Genomic DNA, 18,163 nt, shown 5'->3' with positions numbered 1-18,163 from the left:
GCCTAATTGGGTCGCCTACATTAATTAACATGGAGAAAGAGCAAAGACATTTCCTTCACAGTGACCCAATTTTATCTCCTCATGATGAATTGTCTAATTAACAAAGCTATAACATGTTATATTTACGAACGCATGAAATAGTATGTATCTCCGTGTTGTTCTCGGTGCTGATCGGTGTGACTGATCAAGGTCACTCAAATGTGTCTTATCTTAAGAAGGTTGTGTCTTAAGTGTTAAATATGTGTTTAGATACAACTTGTCCAATTAATAGGTTGTAGTATCCTTTGTCATAGGTTTTTCAAAGGGAAAACATAACTTTAATTGTATTCCACGCTAAGAGCCTCATCTTCCCTAAGAGTACAACTCCTCTCTCTTTCCATTCTAATAAGACACCCATATCAGTTTTTTGCCTACTTCGATCTTATACTAAATATGAGACACTTGTTATGAATCGGAGGAAGCAAATATCTGTGTAGAACAACTAGTTAAATCACACCGAGTTAGACATACTATTCAACAAGGTTTTGTTAATAATTAAACGAATCAGACCATCCGAAGCCCAAGCTTAGCTAGAAACATGCTCCATATATAATTTACTAGTACATCTCAGATTTGCCATAATTTAAGTCTATGCCAAGAACTTCCCGTGGTGTTTCTCACTCTTGATAGCAGCATAACGGAAACAACATTGTCTGGTGTCTGGTACAACACAACACAATCCAACACAGGCACCCATAGTACATTACACTTTCCAGGACTACACCTGAATTAAAGCAAAGCTAGCTGCAGATCATTTCTCCCCGCCTGCGGATGCGCATTTCTGAATCTTCGTAGCTTGGTTTTGTCGTTGCCCACATCAGCCCAGGAGCTCCTCCCTCGGCATCATCTTGACCACATCCCTCCATAAGCTCTCTAAGTACTACATGAGCAAAGCAAGAACACTACTGACTCTGGGTGATGAATTATCTTTTTCTCAAAGCAAACATAATTACCGGTCTTCCAGATCGCCCAGCATACAGCCCCAAGACAAACCACAAACAGATTATAGCCTCCTCTTTGAATTATGCAAATCAGTTCATCATTTATTTCACCGCCAGCAATGGTTATGACATCAATGGTAGATGTGATGAATGGCTCTACAGCAGCTCCACCACTGGTGGTAGGTCTCCTAAAACCACCAAAGACATTGAGACTAACCACTCCATTCTCGAACCAGGCGAGGATGACCCCATCATGTCCATCTAAATCTACAAATAAACCTAAAGTTGCTGCTGACCGGGGTTGTATCTGTGGGGTTCAAACCATGCTTAAGTAATAATTAAGTATAGTTTTTAAATATCAATTTCCTGATAACAAATAGAAAAGAGTTCTTATCCCATTCAGAGTTGGATCGTAAAACTGATGAGAATTAAACATACACGCACAACTTGATCGTATCGAAGAAATTGTCCCCTTAATTAATCACTGCATTCGTTCGATACGATCCACTCGAGATCACGGTGCACCATTGGAGCCTCAAGCATTCACAAACGGATGTGCGAGGGCGCGACATGAAAGTGGATTAGATTTAGAAGCGCCCGCGCCGGCCTCATCACCGACAAGCCTCTATCGCCTACCGCGTCATCTTCGTCGCTCGAGTGTTTGCAGGTTGTTCCCACCACCATCCCTAGACGGCGCTGCGATGGACTGTCCTACCTCCTGCTGCCCCGCTGCCGTGATTTAATGCCAGACACCTCATCTCTCTCATGTTTCAAGCTTCTCCGGTGCCTTCTCTACCTCAAGGGCACTTCGCTTATTTTGCCGGTTTCAGCTTAATAAAGGGGGGGCCGGGGAGAAATCCTTGTTCTTCTAATAAAGGCACTTCGTGTATCTCTTCTTCTCGAGGAAGATCTGTAATCAGCACCCAACATTTTCCGATACCTCCCATACCTACATACCTTCATGCCTGCCATCGATCTAGCATCTCCGTCCTTAGGAAATTTGAGCCGGTCAGCGAGCTAGAGAACACATGTAACTGGCTGTGAGTCAGAGGAGGAGCGAGAAGTGGTAATCGTGCTAGCTGAATGTAAGCAAACCATTTAGTACCTGCCGCGAAGCAGAGTAATGGACCGAGCATGTGTACATATGAGTATACTCCATGATAACACAGGCATGATTTGATTTTATCTGAATATCGTCATCGCTTTCAATGCACGAGATTTCTTGTCGGTCGGTCAATCTGATTACTACTCCGTACTCGCTGGGGACGATCATGATAACACAGGCGCCGGCTGTTTTGTAAAAAATCTCTTTAAATTTCCGAAATAAAACCTGCAGTCCACATCTTCAATTAAACGTGAATTGCACGTTGATTTGAAAAAATAGGGTTTTTTTTCACAAAAGTTCCAATAGAACGTGGACTGAAAATTTACAGAGACTTTTTTTTGCAAAACAGCCGGCACCAATTAATTCAGTATCAACATAATTCCATCAAGTTATCTATCAACTTCATACAAATTACTAAAATTACTACTCTACTTGTCGTGGTTTTAGTGCAAAAGTATTTAGGAACGGAGGGAGTAGTATGTGTCATTATGTCGTGACCAAAACAGGGGGTGATCCCTCTAAATAAATTTCCAAAACCACAGGAACAAAAAAGGGTAAACCCTCTAAGATTAACCAAACATTAGATGCAGTAAAGTAGATGAACAAGTTCCTTTACTTCCGTACTGCCACCATTGCTGCATGACGGAAATAGTAGAAGTCCTAGAGAAAGTACGTCTAAGTTATGCACCATCCCAAATTTCTGAGATAGTTATGTTTTGCTAATCAACAATAAATAAAGAATACCCAACCCCCTATTCTCCTGTTACGGCTTCATACATGGTCTGCCATTGCTATGCTTTCAAGGAAACATTTAGAAATGACAAATGCTATGTTCATTAAATTAAATATTAAAGCAGCATATTTTGTAAACTGAGGTAGCAAATCAGGCGGCAGGTTCATCTTGCCATTGGCAGAACAAGGTTTACATGCAAAAGTTGTTCAGTCTGATGCTACTGGTTCATTATCAAAGCAGCAGCCTGAAGCTAACGTTATGGGAGTTCTTTTGATGTTATTGAAATATTTAAGCTGGCAGGAGTTACTCAACTCACTAAGCACATGATGGGTAGCATAACCAACATTGTAGGATCTATGCTATTTAAGTTCCATGGCAGGAGTGCCTTTCCTAGCTAGTTACAACGAAACTAATTATGTCCAAGGTTCTGACTTTATTTGCATGTCCCTGTTGCACTTCTGATACATGGTGCTGATAAACTGAAATTATCTTTTCTAACCTTCGTCAAGTTCATTGAAACTGTCATGTGTGTGCAAACAGACATGCCATATAAGTGCATAAACAAAACAAAATCATGCAAAGAATGCTAAAATGCAAATAAATCTGACTTGTGCCTTCATATGAGAAAGGTGCATACTCTGGAAACCTCAGATTGCTTTGCGTTATTCAGGTAATGTTTTTGTTATGCTTTATCGACAACTTAGTGTGAGTATTCCGGTAATCAAGGTGATCAGACGACTCGGCAACAGTGACATCTTTGCCACTGGTGCGAAGTTATCAGTCGAATCTAGTGAAGAGAAACCACTAGAGATGACGAAAAGAAAGAAGCACATGACATCTGCACCGCATAACGCCAGAACAGAAAAGCACTTGTAAGAACACAAATGTTGCAGAATCCAGGAACCCTGACCAAGGAGAACAAGTACAGCACGTCAGCACGTCCAATAAGGGCAAACATATGCATTGATTCGAGTAGATCCACGAAAGGAAAATACTGACACAAGTTTAATTCCATTTTCTGGTAAAAAATAATTCTATAATAAATATGAAATTAGGGGTTGTCATCATTCAGTGGCATGTTAAGTATTTCTATTTCTACCCTGAAAAGCTTTAAGAAGGAGCCAAACAATATCGTGGAGAAGGTAAATAAATATATCACACGTGCAGCAAAACTTTTATTTATTTACGTTAGCTTAGCCATCAAAGCAAAAGATCATGAACTGCAATCTGGAACATAAAGGTATCAAATCATAACAGACAGTGAGTATGGAGGTGCTGAGACAGACACAGACAGTGAAATGCACTGAGACAGCCGCAAGAAATAACAAAAACAAGCTGGTACAACCAAGTCAGGGCCAACTTTTACTTTTCCTACTCGTACCCTCAAAACCATAGCTGTTTTCTCAGCACCTCCACATGCAGTGTGCTCAAACTTGCAATTGGCTACACAATAAAAAATAGACCTGCCACTCTGCTCCATGAAACAAAGTTGCGATTTTGTGAGGCTAGACATGGCAAATCTTTGGCTCATTTTAAGGTTTTAACATTCCCAATATTTCATATCATTTATTAATCAGAATGGTGGCAGGTATGGAACACAAAGATACAAAAAAGAGTAAAAGATTCATGTGATTTATTTATATCCAAAACTGCAAAATGAAAGATGCGAAGGAAGTTCACTGGAGAGATGATCAGGACTAAATGCAAGTGTGAAAGACAGTCCTTGATAAGACTTTGCCCCTTCGAAGTCTGATGCAGTACTATCATTACCTTCAAAAGTGAAGCTCCCAATATTTCAGTGGAGAAGAATCTTAGCCCCTCTGAAGTCTGAACATTGCAGGCTACAAGAAAACACCGCAAGAAACTGGCATTGTTCGAGCACCTAACTGACAGAAGTTTGTTGCTATAGACCCATGATGCTGTTTTCAGCTGGCTATTGGTTCTTAAGATCACTGGAAGTGTCCACAACCAATCAAAGGACTACATTCTCCTATAATGATACATCTTCTGATGAATCCCCACAGCAGCCCGCTAAAAAGCATGACAACACAGGCTTGCCAACCTTCAAGTGCCCTTGGACAACTGACAAGATAAAGCCAAAGCACACCAGGCTAACATATTGCAAATAGATTCACTTGCCTTTGGTATGCAGCAAAATGCTAGAGTTGTATACTCCCAGCAGTTGTTATGATTTCATTACACAACCTGCACAGGTCAAAACAAGTAACATTGCAACCAGATGAGTTAAATCATTGGCATCTTACTACATTCAGAGAAAAATTAAGAGGACCACAGAGAGGGAGGAAAGGAGTATACAATACGGCAATGGCTCTTTGTCAATCAACTACTCCAGTAATCATGCACGAGCAATGCGTGTTCCGGAAGATATGAATTTATAACAAAAACGCATTGCGAGCCCATTAATAATGCATGCTTGGATGAGAAGGAAGCAGTCCAACAACTCATCCCAAAACAACAACCTATATTCTTGGCCACAAAACGAAAATCGAACCTTGCAGGAGGGCTGTGCGTATTTCATTAGAAGAGAAAAGGAGTTCAATACAAAGGCAACAAAAAAACAAAATAAGATACAACCAACAGCAGCCTAAGGCAATGGCTCTTTGTCAATCAACTACTCCAGTAATCATGCACGAGCAATGCGTGTTCCGGAAGATTGCCTTAAGGGCATGCAGGTCCTGGCACCGGCAAAGCACCATTGCTTGCAGCCAACTTTAAATTCAACCATGGACAGGAGAGGTGTGGCCTTGTTGTTGAAGATTCAATTGTTATGCTCTTTCGAGATGGACCAAGCTACCAAAAACAGCAAGCCATCAAGCCCTTCTGTTGCTATCGGGTATCGAGAGGCGAGCAGGAAGTCACCAATCTTCAAAGCTTCTATATTGTCTACAGACCGCGTGTCAACGCTTCAACAAATGAAAGATCCAAACCCAAAAATGCCTACAGCGCTGCATCTCATCAAGAGATGTTAGTCAACAACCAAAAGGATAGAACCATTAATTTGCTGGGCAGTGAATAAATGTAGTTTTGTTAAGCCGTCACCAAACAAACGCTTACGGTCCTATTGCCATACAACTGGGATGCTCCAACACACACCCTCCCATGTAGAAAAGATCACAAGATATTCTCCTAGCCCAATTACAAGACAACTAAGAGGCCAAGAATTTCAGTCAGTACGATGCTAATTGGTAGTTCTACGCTTCACTTCTACTTCAACTACCCTCTGTTTCTTTTCTTTTTTTTAACCAAACTACTCTCTGTTTCTATCATTCTAAGAGACAACAGAACTCATTCCAGAAAACTGCAAAGTAAAATATTAGTGGCGATTGACAAAGCTTAGGGCGTACGTTATGAGGTGCTGAAAATTATAGTGCTATTACATATAGCTGGAATACTCTCAAGGAAGCAAAACAGGGACATTGCTGTGGTATGAAGCCAAACTGGAGTAAGAAAGCTCTTTTGTTGAATAACTAATCCATAGCTATTCATTTGCCAGCACAATAATTGGATTCTGATATTAATATAACAAAACATGAATTAGTTAGCACATGCTAGGGTAAAAAACTACTGTCTTGCAGCTGCAGCAGAACTTCTTAACCTGTAATTAATTATGAGCATGAATAAGCTATAACAGTACATGATCAGGTTTACTATAGTCTAACAAAAGCACCTTATATGAGCATGAATCAGAGAGGTCACTATATGATCAGATTTCTTCACCATGTTTATTGAATTTATTTTCTTTAATGATAAAGAAATCATCATTCATGTACGCAAAATGTGCACTGGTTTTAAAATAATATGAAGAAAAGGGCATACTTTTTTCCGAATCCAATTGACGACATCAAAACAGCATCTTGTTATCTCAAGAAAAAAAAATCTGCAGGCTGTCTGAAAGGGTGAACTAAATTCGTGATGAACACAATGTTCAGGGAAGCTAAGTGCCTGCTAATAGATCCTTATAAATGAAGGCTGCAAGGATTGTAGGCAAAAAAAAAGATCAGAAACAGAAGACATACATCTTGCATATTTCAGAACATATAATTGAAACATTCTTGTACAAAGAACATTGGTCCTCAGATGGTAGGTTTAATTTAAGCAAAAGTTAAGAAATGTTGCAGCTTGGTTGTCACAATTCAAACAAGAATCTAGTCCGAAATAGGAAAGCCTGAATTGGCAGGCATGCAGTTAGTGATCGGAAAATACTTTTATGTTATATCTCCACTGCAGATTTGAACAAAATTGAAGTGCTCTTTTTTTTTCTCTTGCTCTGGAGTCAAATACTCACTTGACAGAAACTAAAAGTCAATCACATATGTCATATTCTGTGTCAATGACTTTGTGAAACAATTGATTATTTTAAAATCTCATAACTGGCAGGATGCATCCTTTCAATACAGAAGCCAAAAGGTAATAAATAAAGCTTTTTCCTTGTAAAGGAATAATAGCAGGAACTCAAACACACATGATCAATTAATCTGATGAAAAATAAAACAAAACATCAAAGTAGAGAACATCATTTAGACAGAGATCATGTCGGTGATTAACTACTTTAAAATCTAACTCGTAATACCATATACCTTCAATTTATCAAGCAAAAAAGGGACATGTCTAATAAATTATCCAGATGTATGGATCATGTGAAGTCCAAGCCAGTTATGTGAATCAAAATTTCAGTTTGCTACAATCTCTAAATTTGGGATCCATGATACAACACAATGTTATCAACAGCAAATAAGGCCTATCAAGCAATCGAATATGATAATCATTGATTTCATCTAGCTTAAAACAATAAGAACTTAGCTCTCAACCACAGACTCGTCATCAACGTTATCACTTGTTTGGGAACTTTCTGTGCCTGGAGGCACGTTTTTCTTCTCTTCGCATGCAGACACTGCATTGGAAAAATGGTTCTTCAGCACAGTTGAGATATCTGATTCTGAAGCTCCAGCCAACTTAAACCTTTCAACAGAAGCATCAAGATTGCTCTTCCAATCACCAACAGTGAGCTTGAACTCCACTTGAGAGCGCTCAAAAAGCATATTGCCCCAAAACAGGTGAATCTGTTGCCTCATTACCGCTGCCTGCTCAGCTGCCTCCTCCGGTGTCAACTCCCCTTGACCATCTGTACTGTGTTGCTTTCTTCTTTTCTTCAATATCTCATCCATCTCACTCGCGCCAGGTGTTTTTAACTCTAACATTCTCTTTTCTTCCACTTTCTCCCACATCTCTGTTGCAGCCCTCATCTTCTCCTCAGCACTATTGAAAAGCTTGAATGTTTCTGAAGAATCCCAGGTAGACAGGTCAACCTTATCTGCCAATGCAAATGACCAATGAAGCTTTGCTGTCTCAAAGTGTTGCTGACCTAAAGCAAGAAGCCCTTCATAGAAATCTTGCTTGATTTTCAAGGCCTCCTCATATTTGTGGCCTGCAAGAGCATACCGCTCTCGCACCCAATCATAAGCTGTGCGGAGCTGAGCAGACATGATTTCCTTTGGCGAAGATTCATCAAGAGGGATGCGCTTCCTTGCAGCACACATGTGCACATTTCCCCAGTTAAATAACGCCAAAGCGGCAACCTCCTGGAATTTTGCCGCAGCCATCTCAAAAATGGATTGGGCCTCCTCACTTGTCACTGTTTCCTCGAGTGCCTCAGAACACAACTCCATCCCCAGTTCATGAAGGTCTAGATGTGCATCTGCATCAATACCGACCTGGTTTCGGAACAACTCTGCAAACTGAAGCAACCAATCGTCAATTTCAGCTTCCTTGCACTCAGCATGGCCACAATCTTTCTTCCCTGTCAGAGTACTCTGTTCAGCAACTCCATGCTCCAAATCTGGCTTTGTAACCTCGGCACTAGTTACTTCTGCAGAAATATGTGAAGGGCTATCCTCACCGGTGACTAACAACTCCTCATCCTCCTCCAGCTTCAGCTCTTCTATTGGCAGCGGAGGCTCTTGCTCTGGGCTTACTTCAACAATGTGCAGCCTCAGCATACGAAAGTTATTCTCACCTTCCATTACATTGTTGCCATCACTACAAGCCTCAGCCAATCGGAGCTCAGTTGTGCAAGTGATGGTAACTAGATCACCATCGGCGTCCTTATACTTCATCAGCACCGCCTTGGATGATGGGAACCGCTTCGCCACAACTTCCCGAAGCGTCTGGAAACTGCATTTTTCAGGCATCTGCCCAAGCCTAATATCATGGCCATACACCAGCTTGAGAGGCCTCCATCTCGTGACAACCTTCCTGTCAATCAGCACCGTCCCTGACACTGGTTTGGATGAGGGCACTGACAGTGCTGGCACAGTCTTCTGCGAAGTATCAGCTATCGAAGCCTTGGCAGAAGATGGCGGGGAGTTGGAGAAAGGTACCAACTTGGGCACTGGTGACGGATTAAATTTAGACATCGCCGGTCCTGGTTGCTGCAGAGGAGGAGGAGGAGGAGGAGGCGACGAAGGTGATTGTTTCTTCGGGAAGGGGCGGGCAGGGAGGGAAGGCCCGAGGCCGGCTACAACGGCGGAGGCACCAAGGGCGGCAGGGGAAGGGCGGCTGGTGGGTTCGTGGGTGGAGGCTGAGGTGGAGGAGGAAGAGGGGATACGTGACCGGAGGCGGTGGGCGAGGTCGACGGCGTCGCGATGGTCGGGGTCCAGGGCGAGGAGCGCGAGGGTGTCGGCGAGCGCGAGCTCGTGGCGGCCGAGCGCCTCGAGCGCGCGCGCGCGGCGGAGGAGTGCCCGCGGGAAGCGCGGCTCGGCCTGGAGCGCGAGGGAGCACTCCTCGGCCACGGCGTTGTGGTCGACGGGGCGGAGCTGGAGGAGGCAGGCGGCGCGGTTGCTGTGGAAGACGGCGCGGTCGGGGTGGCCGCGCGGGGCGAGGCGGAGCGCGAGCTCGTACTGCCGCAGCGCGCCGGCGTAGTCGCGCGCCTGGAACAGGTTGTTGCCCTCCGACTTGAGCTCGTGCGCGCGCCGCAGGAGCACGGCGGGGTCCACCGCCGCGTGCTGCGCCGCCCCGTTCGCTACGGGGGCCGCGGGCGGCGCAGCCTTTTGCTCGGGTGCGGATGGAGGCGAATTGGCGGCGGCGGTAGTGGTGGCGGCGGCGGAATGGGAGGGCTTCTTCTTCCTCGCGCCGGATTTGCCCATGGGGATAAGCCGAGGGGGAGGACCGGGGGTTTGGGGCAACCGAGCCTGGGAGCAACGAAGAGTAGCAGTGGTGGGACTGGGAGTGAACCCTAAAACTAGACGGGTGGGTCTAGAAGGTTCGGTCCGGTTCAATCGAGCTCGGCTCTTCGAACTCTTGCATCACAGGTGTTCTAAAAACGCAGCAGCAAACCGAACAGTACACTTGGTCAGTAATCTCAAAATAAATTTCTAAGGACATTCTTTGTTGAAGAAACTTCAAATGATTCTTGTAGGATTTTAGTCTTTAGAAGAAAAAAAAAAGTAGTGGCCTCTTGATTTTAAAGAAATTTCGAAGCTTTCTAATCACTAGAAATTTTTCCTAAATGAGCATTGGAGTTGGCAAAATCCTATAGAATCCATTCGTTTGGTCTCAACTTCATAAGAATTCTAACGTGAGATCAAATCTCATTCTTTTTCTTCTTTGAAAACTTCAATGCATCTTGTCTCTATATCTCTCTATTCTCTCTTCTAATTCCTCTAAAGTTTATATGTTCATTTTGTATGCACCATCCAAAAACACCACTATAAAAATATATTCTCTCCGTCTGGAAATAAGTCGGGGGTATGTGTTTTGAAATCCTATAAGAATTCAATGTACATGGCATTTCAATCATATGTTGTTCCTATTCTTATGTTTTCCAATTCCTACAATCCAAAGAAGCATATGCCTTGCTTTCCTAAATCCCAATTCTATAGGATCAACATCTAGCATTTAGTTTTCATACGGTGGAGGCAGCGACATACGGAACAAATGTCTTAGTTTCTCACTTGTTATTATAGATGACTCATGCAACTTTTCAAAACCAATGAACAAATTTGATCCTATATAGTTTATTAGTTTCATTATTATGGACAGAAAAGCAATATCAAGATGTATACAATGGAGCTAGATATGTTAAACCCGGGAAACTTTGGTGTAACATTTGCCGGCGGGTATCTATTTCAATTTTGTTCTATTATTATACAATAAGTCTAGGCTTATTTAAAAGAAAAAAGAAAACGAGCGGCGTATGATCGAGGGTTGCTGTTTACCCTGATTCGTTTGGTGGCTTCTTCGGTGAGTTGTCCTTCCAGCTTTTTAGAGAAGTCGTCCCAAATTAGCTTCTAAAGTAACTTAGCCTAATCAAATTGAAGGATCGGATTTTCCAAAAAACTGAGAGGGTAGTTTATCGAAGTAGTCTCTCTGATACGGTTGCCAATTTTGCACTGCACGCACACACGTAAAATCACTGGCTGTGCTCTCTCCGTCTGCACGGCACTACTGTGCGGTGCGCCGGTGCCCCCTACCCTACGTGCTCCGGCGTGCAGCAGTTGCGCGTGGCGACTTTTTGGCACCTGCGGAACCCCTTCTCGGTCGCACCTCATCGCCTGTGCGTCTCGTCCGGCTCTTCGGTCGCCGGGGGTCGGGATGCGGTGAGCGGGATAAAGGCGGATCGGTCCAGCCGGCACTTGGATCGCACGCACCCAGAAGAACCTACGATGGGAAAAGCCATCGGTGATGGTCTACCACTTTGCCTGATGTTTCTGCGCTCCTAGTCGTCAGGATGGTCCTGGCACGACATGTGGTTTTCACTCTCCGGTGTTTATTTCGGTGGACTTGCTTAACAGCCTTAACTAAACACATCCGTGGCCGCATCACACAAAATGCAAAGTCTGGTAGTAGTAATACTGCCGCCATATTGCTTTCCTTCCATTATTAGCAACACTCGTAAACACATGGCGTATTCCGATGAAGCTTAGCTAGCCACACACAGAGATCCTGCATGTCCGGTCACTCAACAGTGTCGGCCAGTACATCCCCATCAATACCGATTTGTTTCCATTCAGGGCTGTACTTGTGTTCTGTAGCAGTCGTAACGAGCAAACACCAAACTGTGTTAGCTGTCCTCCCACGAAGAGACGGGTCTAGAAAGGCCACGCCCGGGCTGCTGTTCTGCTCCCCTCAGTCAGCGTTCAGCAATCAGCATCGGCGCACTAGAGAGGGCGATCGAGATATGGGCAGCAGCGCCGCCGGTGCTGCTTTCTCGCCGGAACAGGACGGCGCGCCGCCGGTGTGCGTGACGGGGGCTACCGGCTACGTCGGCTCGTGGCTCGTCCGCACCCTGCTCCGGCGCGGCCGCCGCGTCCACGCCACGGCCAGGGACCCAGGTTTGAAGCACATACATGCGCGCGCGCTTGTCACTCATCACCCGATTGATTGATCCTTACGGCGCGCGGCCATGACGGATTAATCAAGAAAATGTATGTTTTGTGCTCGCGGCCATGGCAGGCAAGGCGTGGCGGATGCTGTCGGCGGTGGAGGGGAAAGAGCGGCTCAGCGTGTTCCGCGCGGACATGGGCGAGGAAGGGAGCTTCGACGACGCCGTCAGGGGCTGCGCCGCGCTCTTCCACGTCGCCGCCTCCATGGATCTCCACCTGCACCACGACCACCATGACGCCGTCGGTAAGCCGCGCGCGGGGGGTGTTGACTTTTTACTCGATCGGTCTCAGATCCACTAATCTCGATCTACACCACACGCACTTTGACAAAGTTCTGACCACCACCTGATCCTATCCTTGATGTGCTAGAAGATGAGCAAGTGAGGTCGCAGGTGCTGGAGCCGGCGACGAGGGGCACCATCAACGTGCTCCGGTCCTGCGTCCGCGCCGGGACCGTCCGGCGGGTCGTCTTCACCTCCTCCGTCAGCACGCTAGCAGCCGCGGGCCAGGGCCCGGGCCCGGAGGCGGCCGTAGTCGACGAGTCGTGCCTCAGGGCCCTCGACGACGTCTGGGCCACCAAGCCCATCGGCTGGGTACGTTACGTTCCTACTTGCCCTCGCGCAAGCCATGGCATTGGCAAAGTTCGGTGAATTTACTTGCTCATCTCCGTGACATTTACGCAGATTTACATCCTGTCGAAGCGAATGGCGGAGGAGGCGGCGTTCGGCTTCGCGAGGGAGAACGGCCTCCACATGGTGTCCGTCGTGCTGCCCACGGTCGCCGGCCCCTTCCTCACGCCCGCCGTCCCGACGAGCGTCCAGCTCCTCCTGTCCCCCATTACACGTACTACCAATAACTGAACCCATCTACAGTTCAGAAACACGCATCCCATTTTTGGCTGATACAGAGGTTTCTTGACTTCTTCTCCGTCTCAGGCGACCCGAAGCTGCACGCGCTGCTGGGCTCGGTGCATTCGAGGTTCGGGTGCGTGCCGCTGGCGCACGTGCAGGACGCCTGCGACGCGCACGTGTTCCTCATGGACGCGCCGGGCGCCGACGGACGGTACCTGTGCGCCGGGGGAAGCTACTCGATGGCCCAGATCGAACGGATCCTCTCGTCTCATTACCCGCCTTTCCATTTCCAGCCCGAAAAGAGGCAAGCGACCCGTGCAGATGCAAAAAAAAGAAAAAGAAAAAGAGCCGCATTAGTATGCTCCATTTTTCAGGTGCTGTAGTTGCGTCTGTTGCCTGATCTTGGGGAGGTTTTGGATGCAGGTTGAGTAGTGAGGATCTCGATGCTTCCAGCTCGGCGTCGTCCAAGAGGCTGCTGGATCTGGGGTTTAGGTTCCAGCACGATGCAGGGGATATCTTGAGGGAGGCCGTCGCGTTGTGTATTGGCCGTGGGTTCCTGGAGCAGCCTGATCGATGTCTGTAATTTCTTGTGAGGGTTTTTTAGGGGAATTAGTGAGGGTTTTTTAGTATGAGTTGGTCTTGGATGTCCATTTCCGTCTGGGAAGGCTATGTTATTTCTGGTCTGTATTAGAGGTAAATTCGAAAAAAGAAAAAGAATGACGCTGATTTTGAATATGGAGTACTTTTAATTTGGTAGGAATCTGTGGGCAATAAAAATGACGCTTTAGACGCTGATGCAATCTCAAAACGTGACTTTTTTTACAGCATCCCATAACGTGAGGTTGATTACCTCATTAAAGCTAAAATGTTTATAAACCTGATAACTAGTTTACTATGTAATTCACACATTCAACATATTTTTGGAAAAATATTTACGTTCCAAATATTTCAAGGTTTGACCGATAATACAGTACTTCTCAAAAGTTCAAAACTAATGTTTGATTGGAGCCTTGGAGGGAGTATTGCTCTGTTCTTGAGTTTAAAGCCAAAAAAACAGGGGCTTAATTGAGCCGCACAAAATTATGGGCCTGGCAAGCCACTGTCTGGGCTCTTTCCTCTTGCACGGGCCCTGACGATCCATCCTATCCCCATAACTGCACTCCGAAAAGGCCTAGCCCAGACTCGAGGTGACCAGTCCCACCGGTCAGGCCACACGTCCTTATCACGCGACGCGATTCCAGAAGCAGCCGCAAGCTTCCACCTCCTTCGACGCCCTTGCTCTTTATCGATCAGAGAGAGAGAGAGAGGGAGGGGAGAGAGACGACGACGATGAGGCGGTGGAGAGAGGAGGTGGTGGCGCTGTCCCTGCAGGGCCACGGCTACGGCCACGGCGATGAGGCCGACGACCGGCCGGAGAAGCCGCGGCGGTACGGCGTGACGGAGATGAGGAGCCCCTACTACTCCTTCCGCTCCGCCCACCACGCGCTCCAGGTTCGCCCGCCGCCCCCCGCCTAGTTCACCCACATTGCTTGCAGTGCTTAGAATTAGTGGAGCCATGTCGAAGAATTGGAGAGTGTATGAAGATCACGGTTTATAGATCGTTGTTTGGGTTTCCAGTTTATTGAACTTGATTGCACGATTCGTGCTGATTGGTAGAGTATGTTATCACTCGGATCGCCCAGCGTCTAGTTTCTGTTTACAGAGTACTCCTTATTTGAGCGTGACTGGCTCAATAAACATGATCTCATAGGTTCTCTAGCAATTTGTCCAGAAATCCCTTGCATCTACGTGAACCAGTAAAAATAAGGACAGAATGAATGTGCAGGATTGTGGCTGCACCTGAGATGGTGATAATTTCTAATCATGTTTCAAAAATTACTGTTGCATGAACACGTCAAGGTTATTTGCAGAACACATAATCCTAGTTACAGCCATTCAGGATACCACATTCTGAAGCCTGCCATATTTTATTTCAGGAAATTTTGGATTCTATCGGTCCTTTTGTTGATGGTCTGAAGTTTTCTGGTGGATCTCATAGTTTAATGGGAAAAGAATTGATTAGAGAGATTACCGATTTAGCACACAAGCATGACATGTACGTGAGCACAGGTGATTGGGCAGAACATCTTTTGCGTCAAGGACCTTCTTCTTTCAAGCAGTATGTACAGGTATGCAGATCTCTCATGGTCTTTTTGTAAGGTATTTGTGCACAAACATGTCTGAACTCTGAACCACATACATGACGTATGATATTCGTTTTAGGAATGCAAAGAGTTGGGTTTTGACACAGTTGAGTTGAATGCTGGATCTCTCAAGCTACCTGAAGAGGCTATCCTGAGATTAGTCCGCCTCATAAAGAACAGTGGTTTGCGGGCGAAGCCCCTGTTTTCAGTCAAGTTCGACAGTTCTGATATCCCTGCATCTGGTGATAGAGCGTTTGGTGCTTATACAGTTCCAGTAAAGCAGACCTCAGGTATTTACAAGCATTATTTTTCCAATGTGCTAATATATATGCAATGCTACATCTCCCAGTCATTAGGGAATATTGCCTACATTCATATCATTGTTAGTTGTAACTTACAATCACCATTGTCTGTATCTTTGTGTCTGTTATTTGAAAAAAATAATGTTGGTACTGTTTTCCGCTAACTGTTTCTCTGTGAGCAATAGCATCAGTTCCTTTGCTTCATGAGATGACTACATTGCACCCCCTTATTTACAACAAATGCCGGCATATTGTTCTGTTGGTTTGCAGAAAGAGTCGAAGACGTTGACCTGTTGATAAGGAGGGCCGAGAGGTGCCTAGAAGCAGGTGCGGATATGATCATGATCGACGCTGATGATGTTTGCCAGCGGGCTGACTCTCTAAGAGCAGACGTCATCGCGAAGATTGTAGGCCGGCTCGGGCTCGACAAGACCATGTTTGAAACGTCCAACGCCAACACCTCCGAGTGGTTTGTCAAAAGATACAGTCCACGGGTACACACTGATGCTTCCCTGCCTCCCTCAAACTGCTTGTGTGTTGTGTTTCGTTACCTGATATTCTGATCATTGAAAGCTGAAACCGATTCGCGGGCGCAGGTGAACCTCTTTGTCGACCACTCAGAGGTGATGAATCTGGAGCGTCTCCGAGGCTTTGACATGCGCAGGAGCAGTCCGTCCTTGCTCACCTCTCCGTTCTTCCTGATGTGACGACCTTTCTCATACCAGCTGAGATGAGACCTGATCAATGTATGTGTGTTCAAGTTGAGTTGCAGTCCCGTCACCATCGAGTCAGGAACCGAGGCAGCGCGTGCTGGTAGCTCGTAATGCGATGATCTCAGTGTCTTTCCGGCGGTGTGAACTGTTGTAGTACCTGGATCATGTGTAGTGTTGGTGTGGATGTTCATGTTGGGTGGTTATTGTACTAAATAAATCTGCGAATCAGTACTCCCTTGCTATGAAGACCATCTGGCCGACTATTTGAGGGTAGGGGTGCCATGGTCCTGCTTAGAGCTGCAACTTTGCGATCCTCAGGGTATCCTTTGTGATCCTCAGGTATCCTTTGACTCTTCTTAGTTCAACCAAATGAACTAAAGTTTTAAAATGAAACAATTTTTTGAAAAACTAGTTCATTTGTTTGAACCAAAGAGAGTCGATGGGTACCCTGAGGGTTACCACGTTGCACCTCTAGTCCTGCTGTTAAGTCGAATTTTCAAATCGCTTATATCTGACTTCTGAATTTGGAGATGACATACAAGTGGGATTCCGTTTAAGGATCAGTTCCTTCTCTCTTTTTTTACAACTTAAAGTTCCTTCATTCTTCTTCTTTTGGACTTTGAAGCCTTTGGAGTTTGGAGTTGTCCCTGGTTACTTCGCCTATTAAATCTCCATGGTGAAGAAAAGAAATGGCCGAACAAACCTGCATAAAATCAGGCTGACCCCAATGGTTTTGAAAAGCCGGTATGTAACCATCGAACTGCTATTTCATCAAACCGGAGAAAACCACTAGCTAAAGCAAACTTGACTCCACAATCACCGTCAGCACTGCCCAGTTGAACCACTGGAGAACCGAACAACAATCCTCACTATTGAGTTTGGCCAATATGTGGGAGCGAAACACCAATAACAATCTGACATACCCAAAGCCCTTGATATCGGCGATGGCAGTGTGAAGGAGATAGAGGCATGCATTTGGATGTAATTATTTATTAGAGCTGATCCTGAGCCTTCAATCCTTCATCAGAACTTATATTATTTTTTCTAAGCTAATTGTCCGTGAACTCTCGTAAATCAAGCACGGCAATAGACTTTGCTTGTTAATCTCATGTATATTTTCTATCGCATGCCAAACATGAAAAAAAAAACTAAAAAACAATTCTCTCCAATCCATTTTTTTAACCAGTAAAATACCATTAACAATAATAGTTACATCATTCAAAATCATTCAAGAGTAGAGGTGACATATTAGGAGTTGACCATGAGGCCACACTCCACGAGAAGAGAACTTAGCTAATCTTGCTAATTCATGTGCACACAATTAGATTATATTCTCAAGGACGGGGAGAAAAAGAAATCTTGACACAACCATTGGATAAGAAGAAAAGGTGATCATAGATTGCAGCTCCAAGACCTGGCGATAGTCCTCTATTCATCACTTACATCACTTCCGTGCTGTTCGAGCTAGCAAGAATACGTCCTCTTCCCGTTTGCTCCAAACTCATGTTCTCCTTTTCCCTTTTTTTTAGAAAACAAAATACATACACAAACGGTCACACACAAGCACGTACACTTATCCTGTGAACGCAACACACTATCCAGCTCTGTATTTGTTTTTGTTTTTCAGCGAATGAAACGCCTTGCCGGTCTGGGTTTGGTGGACAGGGTTTCATGGACAGTCGGGCTAGAAACATTGCTTTGCTTACCAAATGGATTGCAAAACTTGAGAGTGGTGAGGAGGATCTGTGCTGCCAATTGCTTCCCCAGAAATATTGTGGAAACGGTTTTTTTTTCCAATCTTCTCTAGCACATGCATCTCAATTCTGGAAAGGGTTGCATAGCATCAAGAATTGGTTTGAAAAAGGAAGTGAATATTTCGTTGGCAGGGGCTCATC

At 45.2% G+C, this 18,163-nt stretch overlaps 3 protein-coding genes across 4 annotated transcripts; 2 read left to right on the top strand and 1 right to left on the bottom strand.

Annotated features, from left to right (window-relative positions):
* Positions 1-7,422: 7,422 nt before the first annotated feature.
* On the bottom strand, positions 7,423-10,061 carry LOC100829655 (protein CLMP1). Its single transcript, XM_010228989.3, has one exon. It carries the CDS (start codon positions 9,979-9,981, stop codon positions 7,636-7,638), a length of 2,346 nt encoding a protein of 781 aa, XP_010227291.1. The 5' UTR covers positions 9,982-10,061; the 3' UTR covers positions 7,423-7,635.
* Positions 10,062-11,811: 1,750 nt separating this feature from the next.
* On the top strand, positions 11,812-13,859 carry LOC100829348 (dihydroflavonol 4-reductase). Of its 2 annotated transcripts, none has more exons than XM_010228982.3 (6): positions 11,812-12,168; positions 12,290-12,463; positions 12,589-12,812; positions 12,903-13,062; positions 13,155-13,374; positions 13,494-13,859. In XM_010228982.3, the coding sequence occupies exons 1-6, from the start codon at positions 12,015-12,017 to the stop codon at positions 13,651-13,653; spliced, it is 1,092 nt and encodes a 363-aa protein (XP_010227284.2). In that variant the 5' UTR covers positions 11,812-12,014; the 3' UTR covers positions 13,654-13,859. The 2 variants fall into 2 exon arrangements, with proteins under 2 accessions (XP_010227284.2, XP_014758243.1); XM_014902757.2 differs by having other exon boundaries at positions 11,813-12,168; positions 12,592-12,812.
* A 455-nt stretch (positions 13,860-14,314) lies between these two features.
* Positions 14,315-16,571, top strand: LOC100846790 (protein HEAT-STRESS-ASSOCIATED 32). Its single transcript, XM_003563384.4, has 5 exons — positions 14,315-14,561; positions 15,047-15,238; positions 15,333-15,543; positions 15,826-16,049; positions 16,152-16,571. Exons 1-5 carry the CDS (start codon positions 14,400-14,402, stop codon positions 16,260-16,262), a joined length of 900 nt encoding a protein of 299 aa, XP_003563432.1. The 5' UTR covers positions 14,315-14,399; the 3' UTR covers positions 16,263-16,571.
* Positions 16,572-18,163: the final 1,592 nt, after the last annotated feature.

The sequence above is a fragment of the Brachypodium distachyon genome, chromosome 1 (genome assembly GCF_000005505.3).
Source record: "Brachypodium distachyon strain Bd21 chromosome 1, Brachypodium_distachyon_v3.0, whole genome shotgun sequence".
Lineage (NCBI taxonomy): Eukaryota > Viridiplantae > Streptophyta > Magnoliopsida > Poales > Poaceae > Brachypodium > Brachypodium distachyon.
Note: the sequence above shows the minus strand (reverse complement) of the source record. Positions and strands in the feature narration are given on the sequence as shown.